The sequence below is a fragment of the Phoenix dactylifera genome, unplaced genomic scaffold, assembly GCF_009389715.1.
Source record: "Phoenix dactylifera cultivar Barhee BC4 unplaced genomic scaffold, palm_55x_up_171113_PBpolish2nd_filt_p 001486F, whole genome shotgun sequence".
NCBI classification, from domain to species: Eukaryota; Viridiplantae; Streptophyta; class Magnoliopsida; order Arecales; family Arecaceae; genus Phoenix; species Phoenix dactylifera.
In genome coordinates, this window is record NW_024068798.1 from 34,103 (window position 1) to 42,467 (window position 8,365).

The following is an 8,365-nucleotide window of genomic DNA, read 5'->3' on the forward strand; positions in this document are numbered from 1 at the left end:
ACATTAATATTATACTATATCATATATTTATGTATTAATATATATTATATTTTATTATACTCTGTTGTATAATACTGGTAATGTCCTTTATGATCATTTTGTCACACAAAAGTACTTTCTCAGTTTCTTTACCAAACACATGTTAAAGTGCCACAGCACTTTAAAAATATAGTTACCAAACAGCAAACAGCTTTTTATAAACGCTCTGCTTCAGACATCTCTACTTCCAACAGCTCTACTTTCAAAAGTTCTACTACTAACAGCTCCCCCAAATAGAGCCTTAGTCTCTTTAGAGTCAAATGATCTTCGCCCAGCATTGCCCCTTTGGGAGCGGTGGGACCCCGTCTGGGGGTCGGAGGGCTTCACCTATGTGGCACGAGATCAGCAGGTTTGTGCATGTGGTCCTCTCGAAATGCAGATAGTTGATTGGTGATGGCCAGAGGGTGAACTTGGTGGAGGATGTTTGGGTGGATGAGCTCCTGTTGCGGTGATGGCCTACCCTAGTCAGTGCTGAGGCTGAGGATGGACTACGGGTATGTGATCTACTCCTTCCCAGAGGTGGGGGTGGGATACCCACCAGATAGATCAGTTATTCGGGGAGCCACTTGCGTGGCGGATTCGGTCGCTACCAGTTTCGAGGCACCCTTGCCCTGATGTTCGGGTATAGAGCTCTTCCTGCAAGTCTAGAGTCAATGTAACCGATGTTTGCTATGTTGTCCAGGATGGAGAGCAAGTGGGGGTGGACTTTGGCTAGATTTGGCATTTTGGTCTGCATTCTAGAGTCGCCTTATTCCTCTGGAAAGTCGCTTGGGCCAGACTACTGACGAGACTCCTACAGTATGCGAGGGGCATGGGTATCCACCTCGAGTGCCCGGAGTATCATAGTGATAAGTCGCTAGATCATGCTATCTTCTAGTGCCACCGGGCAAGGAGGATCTGAAGGCGGGCGGGGTTCCTTACAATGCTCTGGTCTCATGTGGCATCCTTTCTACAGGTTCTTTGATGTTTGGCCGGGGTCTTGCAGTCTAAATCAGAGGCAGTTCGGGCAACCTATACTGCTTATCAGATCTGGCTCGCAAAGAACGCCTGGATCTTTGGGGAGAGATGCCCCCACCAGAGGCAGTAGTGGAGAGGGCACAACTGCTGGCGGTGGAGGCCCTTCAAGCGATCCGATCGAATAGACCTTTGATAACTCAGGATATCTAGGGCTCCTCACCTGCTCGTGGAGCATCTCGTTTGGTGTTTTTCACCTGGGAGCCCCCACCTCCGAATTTTCTCAAGGTCAATTTTGATGGATATGTCCTGGAGGGAGGTAGGAGGGGTGGCGTTTGCGTTGTTGTTAGGGACCCGGACTCCAGGATGATTGCTGCTGGAGGCTGCCACTTGTTTGATACCTCAGTGCCTGCGGCGAAGCTGAGAGCGGCCTGGGCTGGATTGTGCTACATTCGGCGTGCCTTGCAGGGAAAAGAGGTGTATCTGGAGGGTGACTCTGCGATGGTCATTGGGTGGGTCCAGCAGGTTTTCGAGGAGGTCGGTGATTACCATCCACTATGAGAGATATCCGAGCCATGGTTTCTGGTGGAATGGTGCTCCAGGCAAAACACGTGTTTAGAGAGGCCAACGGAGCCACCGATTGAGTGGTCTCCTTTGTTGCCAACCACTCGGAAGACCACCTCTGGGTGGATGAGGCGTAATTGCCTTGTGCACTCCGTGATGTACGGCTTTTTGATTTTTTTAGTTGTATCCATACACATTATGTATGATACTACCGTTTTTATTAAAAAAAAAACAGTTAAACCGTGATACAAGTCAATTCATATTTTTTTTCTTTTTTCTAAAAAATTATCCTCTCTCAAAATTTTTAAGAGAGAATAGTTTCCCTATTTTATTTGTTTAATATGCATAAGTTGGTTGGTTTGGTTAGCTAACTAAAGATTAATCTCAATATATTGCTTTGTGTGGTCACAACTTGGATTTCTACATTATCCCCGCGCTGCTTTATTTGACGATGTCAAATCCGAAACAGGCTGGCATCTTGCACTTAAAAGGAGGAAGGTGGATGTCTGTACTTATCGATATGGGATTAGTGGGCGCACCCCTGCTTTCCATATTTCAGTGCATGATACGTTTTGAATGCTCATCCAATATTCGTCCCATGGAAGATAAGATTCAAAGCCGCATTAACGGTCATCACAGTATCACACGGTCCCGGGTCTCAGATCAAGCAGACAAAACCATCGGCCGCTGGGTCCCACCACACCGACCCGCCAGCGAGCTCGAACCGAAGTGACATCCTACCAGCGAAAGACACGTCAGGAAACCCAAGCGGGTCCCACATGAACTTTCCAAATCCTGCCATCCACGCTACAGCAAATCCCATCCAGTTTCCAGTGTTCCTGCAGAACTTTTTTATGAACGAACCTCCCCTCCCCTCCCTTATTTCCATCTCTCTCTCCGTCTCTCTCACACACGCACGCGCAAATAGAGAGGGGAAACCTCATCGGCGCACAGGTTTGCTGATACCGGGTTTCTTGCATTCGTTTTATATTTTGTTTGGATTTCTTTGTTTGGTTTTGTTCTTTGTTCTTTGTTCTCTGCGGCAATTTCCATGCAATTTCCTTGCAATCCCCATCTCTTTCTTTATTATTGTGATGATGATTGATGGACCCGTGAATCCTGATTTCCTTTCTTCTCCCCGGGCTCTTTCGGCGTACTTCGTTATGGCCTTACGGCTGCTCCTCTTTAGATTCTAGCTTTCCCCGCACCCGTTACTAACGTTAATCGCCTTCCTCTTTGATTGTAAAACTGGTTCTTGGGCACTACTGCTCTCCTTTTTACGATTCCATATGTCGATGAGATTAAGAGAGAAAAGAGATAAAGGGGGAAAAGAAAGCAAGAGATGCCTTTTGTTCTAACGTTGGCTCTTAGTATCTAACGACCATGTAGTGTCTTGTGAGCTGGCCTCTGGGCGTTGGTGTCGTATCTCAAGGCCCATTATTGCCATCTTTCTTGTAAAATATCTTTTGTTGTTGAGTGCCGTTGAAGCCATCCCATATGTTTCTATATTCCGAACTCTAGTTAGGTGCCTAGTAGTTATCTGGACTCTCTTGGTTTTTGCGTAGCATTCAAGCTTCTTTTTTTTTTCTTTTTTTGTTTGGCGAAATATGAGGGGAAGGGAACCTCACCCGCATAGCAGCCTCCACTGAGCCCCCTTCCACGTGTGAGTACGTTACCCCAGCACCACCTCGGTATCAGCGGACCACAAGCGCTCCCGCTGGCAGCGTCCAAGCGTGGAGCATCCGGTCTCCAAATTTAATCGATGCCCGCGCGTTTCGAATCTGGACCACTTCGATGGAATACAAAGCCCGGTTCCATCTATGCTACCACCCTGGTAGCATTCACGCTTGCCTGCCATGCTATTCCTGTCTATTGACTCAGTCTTAAATTATTAGAAGTATATCACCTGAACAGTATTACATCTTTCCTCAAAGTATAACTGTATTAGTAGGTGTTAACTCTTGTATACTGTGGATCACCATGCAAAAAGTCAACAGGCAGCTCGTCTTCGTGATGCTATTTTGCTAGATAATGACTTCTTCTCCGGAGTTTCTATCATTTAAACTACGATATAGATTGGATATTAGCTATAAGTTGTCTATTCATAGCTAATACCATATTATGCCGTTTTGCCATCACTGTATGCACGCCTTGACCTTTTTGAGCAGAAGAAACAAGCGAAGGATAGCTGTGCCAGCGTTATTCTTGTGATCGACTTGTCTATATATATACATCCTTTTGTCTGAGGGTCACATGTTTTCCCCTCTCACCACCACCTTTCTGAACACTTGGTTTTAGGCTCTTTTGCATTATCCGCCCTGCTTGTGCTGCTGTAGGTTTGGCTATTTCAAATTCTGATGAGAATTTTTTTTTTTCTTTTGAGCAAAATTCTGTTGAGATTTACATGTATGGATGTTTCAGGCTTTCAGTCATAGTATTTTTTTGAAATTATTAGCTATTCTCTTAGTTTGTGATGGAGAAAAATGATTGGTTTATGAAACAGTTTATGTTTTTCTCGCTGAAAATGGAGTGGAAGAAGGATATTGCAATTCTTGGTGCAAACAACTGAGCCTTTGTGAAAAAATTGGGTTTGCTTTTAGCATGTTTCAGAGCTGAACTTATTGATTTTAGCCTCAGATTTTGGGGAAAAAGGATAGAAACTTCGAGTTAGTTAACTTGTATGATTGAGATATCCACATCTTTTATTCCACCAGTTGAAATTGATTGTTTTACCTTTTCCTTCCTCTGAAAGGATACTGCAATTCTTGGTCCAAGCAACTTACCCTTGTAAAAAATTTGGGTTCGCTTTTGCTGTGTTTCAGAGCTGAACTTGTTGATTTTACCCACAGATTTTGGGGCAAAAAAAAAAAGAAACTTTAGTTATTTAACGCTTAACAGTGAGATAAATCAAGCTGCTGTCCAAGCCTCACAGAACCTCCAGAATCACTAAGAACTATGTATCACTAGAAGTTGCAATCAAATCATTTTAGATGTATGCAAGCACGCGAACAAGACAAGATTGTCTCATATATGCAAAGCATTTTTATCATATGAACGCATCAGTACATATAGATCTGGTCATATGAGCACTATTTATCCTCAGTATATGTATGTTTTAGTAGTTCCACTTGCTATTGCAACCACAAACCTGATATTATGCTGGAAATAATATATAATACATAAAATCTTTGCTTTCATGGTTTAATATTTTAGAATCTAGACAAATTATTTTCTCTTCCCGCCGGTTATAGAACTTTTGGATGTGTTATTTTTCTTCCCCTTTTTTGTTTTCTTTTTCTTTTTCCTTATAAAACACAATGATTTATAGGGCATCTTCACCATGCTCTCAATAACATCTAGAATTAAATATATGTCCATAATGAACACTTGTTGTACTTGTTCCTCAAAAAAAGAACACCTGATGCTCTTGTCCAATACCTTGTATAAAATCTGGCATATTTGATCGTTGATTATATTGCTCATTCCCATCTGCAAATCATTGTCACGAGCTCTTTCAGATTTGGTGGGTAATGATTATCAGCTATTTTGCATTCTTGGGTGTGCAAACTATACTCATTCTTTAATTAAACTGGTAATAGCTTGGAGATCAAAGGGAAGACCATGGGCCAATTGCTTTGCTGTGTCCAAGTGGAGCAATCCACTGTAGCAATCAGGGAAAGATTTGGGAAGTTTGATGATGTGCTCGATCCAGGCTGCCATTGCTTACCTTGGGTCCTTGGCAGTCGAGTAGCTGGCCATCTTTCACTCCGTCTGCAACAATTGGATGTGCGGTGCGAGACAAAGACAAAGGTTCGTCTCACACCATGTTAATGCTAGATATATAACTTGATTATTTTACTCTTGCATGCTGAGTACTTGATATTTTCAACTGATACAAGGCTATCTGGATCATATTTGGGAGCATTAGATATACGAGGTTCTTGTTAGCATTTGATATTTTCATTATATGCTATGCTTGATATGGCTAATTGTTAGAAGCATGCTGAAAATGATACACCTCCTCATTCGCAGGACAATGTTTTTGTCAATGTGGTTGCATCTGTACAGTATCGTGCTCTGGCCGGCAAGGCAAGTGATGCATTTTATAAATTGACCAACACGAGGACTCAAATCCAAGCTTATGTGTTTGATGGTACGAAATCCAACACTAAATCATTGTGTTTCGTAAGTCCGGGATTAAGCACGGCAGAAAAATTCAATTGATTATCATTTTTATTTTTATACTTTTGGTAGCAATGAATATGATTTTTTTCCTCCTATTTTGCATTTATAAGCTACATAAATTTTAGTTTTCACTTTCCAGAGCCCTTCACAAGGCTCAGGTACCTAGTTAAGTATTAAACCTTTTGACAACAATACAGATCCATGACAGTGTTCCATGGTTCTTGGGCATTTGAGATCCAAAGCGATCATCTGATGTACAAACACACGGGTGCCAGTGGAATTCTTAAAGTCTGCTCGGCATACTGGATTTGAAGACTTTAAAGGCATGGAGAAAAGAGATTGCAGTCTTTGATGATCAGCTCTCTAACATAGAATTAGAAGCATATATCAAGAATAAAAAGTTGAGTCTAAATTATACTTACATGAAATTTTCTACTATCACAGAAAAATTTGACTAACTAAATTCTGTTCGAAGAACACAACTTGCTGGATTTTTATGATTATATAATTCTTTATCACTCTTGTGGGAATCAAAGCTGTTTTAGGGCCTGTTGAGCTATAAGATATGTGAGCTGGAAGTTGGAAAGCCTTCACTCTGTTTGTCCATGCATTAAGTATTAAACTATATTGAGAGCATTTTCGTTGCCTCCTGGTGGTGGAAAATGACTAGCAGTAGAAGTGTTCTGGATTAAGCTTAAGGAGTGCAGCTTAGCAAGCATCATCAAAAGGGCTGCTTAGTTTTCTGCCAAATTATCTCTCCATTTTTTTTTAAAAAAAAAGTGGATAGACTTTACTGAACATAAAAACCTTCGCAATTGTAATTGTGAAGCTACTCTGCGTATCCTCTTTGTTTGATATAGATTATTGATTCAAATAAGTACCGTAAACTGGTTTTGCTAGTGCTTTTAGGAGGAAGATGCCAAATCCCAGCAATTGCCCAAGCTAAAAGAAACTATACAGATATTTTCGACTTATAGACAATACAATACAGCATGCCTTTTCTCTTATTCTTCTTCTCTCAGTTGCCAGAAGGAACTGATAATGCCTTTTTACATTCCTTAGTGATCAGAGCTAGTGTCCCAAAGCTCAACCTGGATGATGTTTTTGAGCAGAAGAATGAAATTGCAAAAGCTGTAGAAGAGGAACTTGAAAAGGCTATGTCGGCTTATGGATACGAGATTGTACAGACACTTATTGTTGATATTGAACCAGATGAACATGTGAAGCGAGCAATGAATGAAATCAATGCAGGTATACCATCTAATCTAGTGTTCTCTAATATTTGAACATTACAGAAACTATAAAAAAAATGATTATTAGATGAGCAATAAATGCAATCAAGATAGATATGCTATTTGTTCTGATGTTCTCTTATTCTTTGGACATTACCAAAACATTTTTTTCATTAAAAAAAAAGATCCCAGCGCCTTATTGCATTGTGATTAGGAATGTCTATTTTCCATTTTTCCTTTGCTGGTCGCATAGCCACTCCCTTTCTTTCATGCTGCTGCTATTTTACTTTAACATGACCAACATATTTTTGTTGATGGGGGCAATTTGTATGCATTCAGCTAGATGCGACAAATTTCTTAAAAAACAAATCATCTCTTCATGGAAGACTTTGTAGCATGATAATCATCTTAAGATCAAAAAAAAATGTCCTGGCAATATTACTCCTAAAGGAAACTGTATTTTGACATTATTTTTCAAACATTTGTTTCTCCCTCTTGCCTCCTCTTAGCTGCAAGATTAAGGGTGGCTGCAAATGAGAAGGCAGAAGCCGAGAAGATCATACAAATCAAGCGCGCTGAGGGTGAGGCTGAATCCAAGTATCTGTCAGGTCTAGGTATTGCTCGTCAACGCCAAGCAATTGTAGATGGACTGAGGGATAGCGTGCTTGGCTTCTCAGTCAATGTGCCAGGGACCACTGCAAAAGATGTTATGGACATGGTCTTGGTCACACAGTACTTCGACACCATGAAAGAGATCGGCGCAGCCTCCAAATCTTCAGCTGTTTTCATTCCTCATGGACCTGGTGCTGTTCGTGACGTCGCAACACAGATTCGGGATGGATTGCTTCAAGCATCTGCCCACAACTGAAACTCCAAGGTCTTAGTGCATCATGTAGATAAGTTACAGAAGACTTCGGTTCTAGTTTCATTTCAAAATGTGTAAAATTTAGTTGAGACTTTTCACTGTGTTGCATGTGTGGAATACTCCAGAAGGGTGAAACTTTTGAGTGTTATATTGAGTAGTACTCCTGAATTCCATCATCCATGCTCAATGAATTTCTTCTCTTTTTTTTCCTTTTTTTTTAAGGTCAGTTTAATAGACTTCAAATTCTGTATTCTGCGAGCTATTATTATGCCAGATAAACAAATAAAGAGTCTCAAAGTTGGGACTTCCAATTGAACTGGGTAAGCTTAGGCTAAACATAGTAGCAACAAGAATGATAAATTTGGGAAATTCAAAATCGTCTGCAATCTAAAGAAAAATGAAGAATGTTAAATGTTCCAACATGTTAAGCGGCAGCATGTGGCTAACATTCTAATAGGAAGAACAACAATATATTGCATCAAATATTTGACAAGTTACTATTATTTTTAAAAAAGTGATGAATAAT

General features: G+C 40.9%; 1 protein-coding gene across 3 annotated transcripts; it reads left to right on the forward strand.

Annotated features, from left to right (window-relative positions):
- The first annotated feature begins 2,414 nt into the window (after nt 1–2,414).
- Nucleotides 2,415–8,060, forward strand: LOC120108680 (hypersensitive-induced response protein-like protein 1). Of its 3 annotated transcripts, none has more exons than XM_039122358.1 (5): nt 2,415–2,511; nt 5,157–5,367; nt 5,590–5,710; nt 6,805–6,993; nt 7,484–8,060. In XM_039122358.1, exons 2-5 carry the CDS (start codon nt 5,179–5,181, stop codon nt 7,840–7,842), a joined length of 858 nt encoding a protein of 285 aa, XP_038978286.1. In that variant the 5' UTR covers nt 2,415–2,511; nt 5,157–5,178; the 3' UTR covers nt 7,843–8,060. The 3 variants fall into 3 exon arrangements, with proteins under 3 accessions (XP_038978286.1, XP_038978285.1, XP_038978284.1); XM_039122357.1 differs by lacking the exon at nt 2,415–2,511 and adding an exon at nt 3,689–3,893; XM_039122356.1 differs by lacking the exon at nt 2,415–2,511 and adding an exon at nt 3,689–3,889.
- The last annotated feature ends 305 nt before the right edge of the window (nt 8,061–8,365 follow it).

What these genes read in the sequence shown, in the direction of transcription:
- LOC120108680 (XM_039122358.1), top strand. Translation starts at nt 5,179, where the DNA reads ATGGGCCAATTGCTTTGCTGTGTCCAAGTGGAGCAATCCACTGTAGCA. An exon ending in GGTGCGAGACAAAGACAAAG is followed by an intron (nt 5,368 to 5,589) that starts GTTCGTCTCACA and finishes CCTCATTCGCAG; the next exon opens with GACAATGTTTTTGTCAATGT. An exon ending in CCAAGCTTATGTGTTTGATG is followed by an intron (nt 5,711 to 6,804) that starts GTACGAAATCCA and finishes TACATTCCTTAG; the next exon opens with TGATCAGAGCTAGTGTCCCA.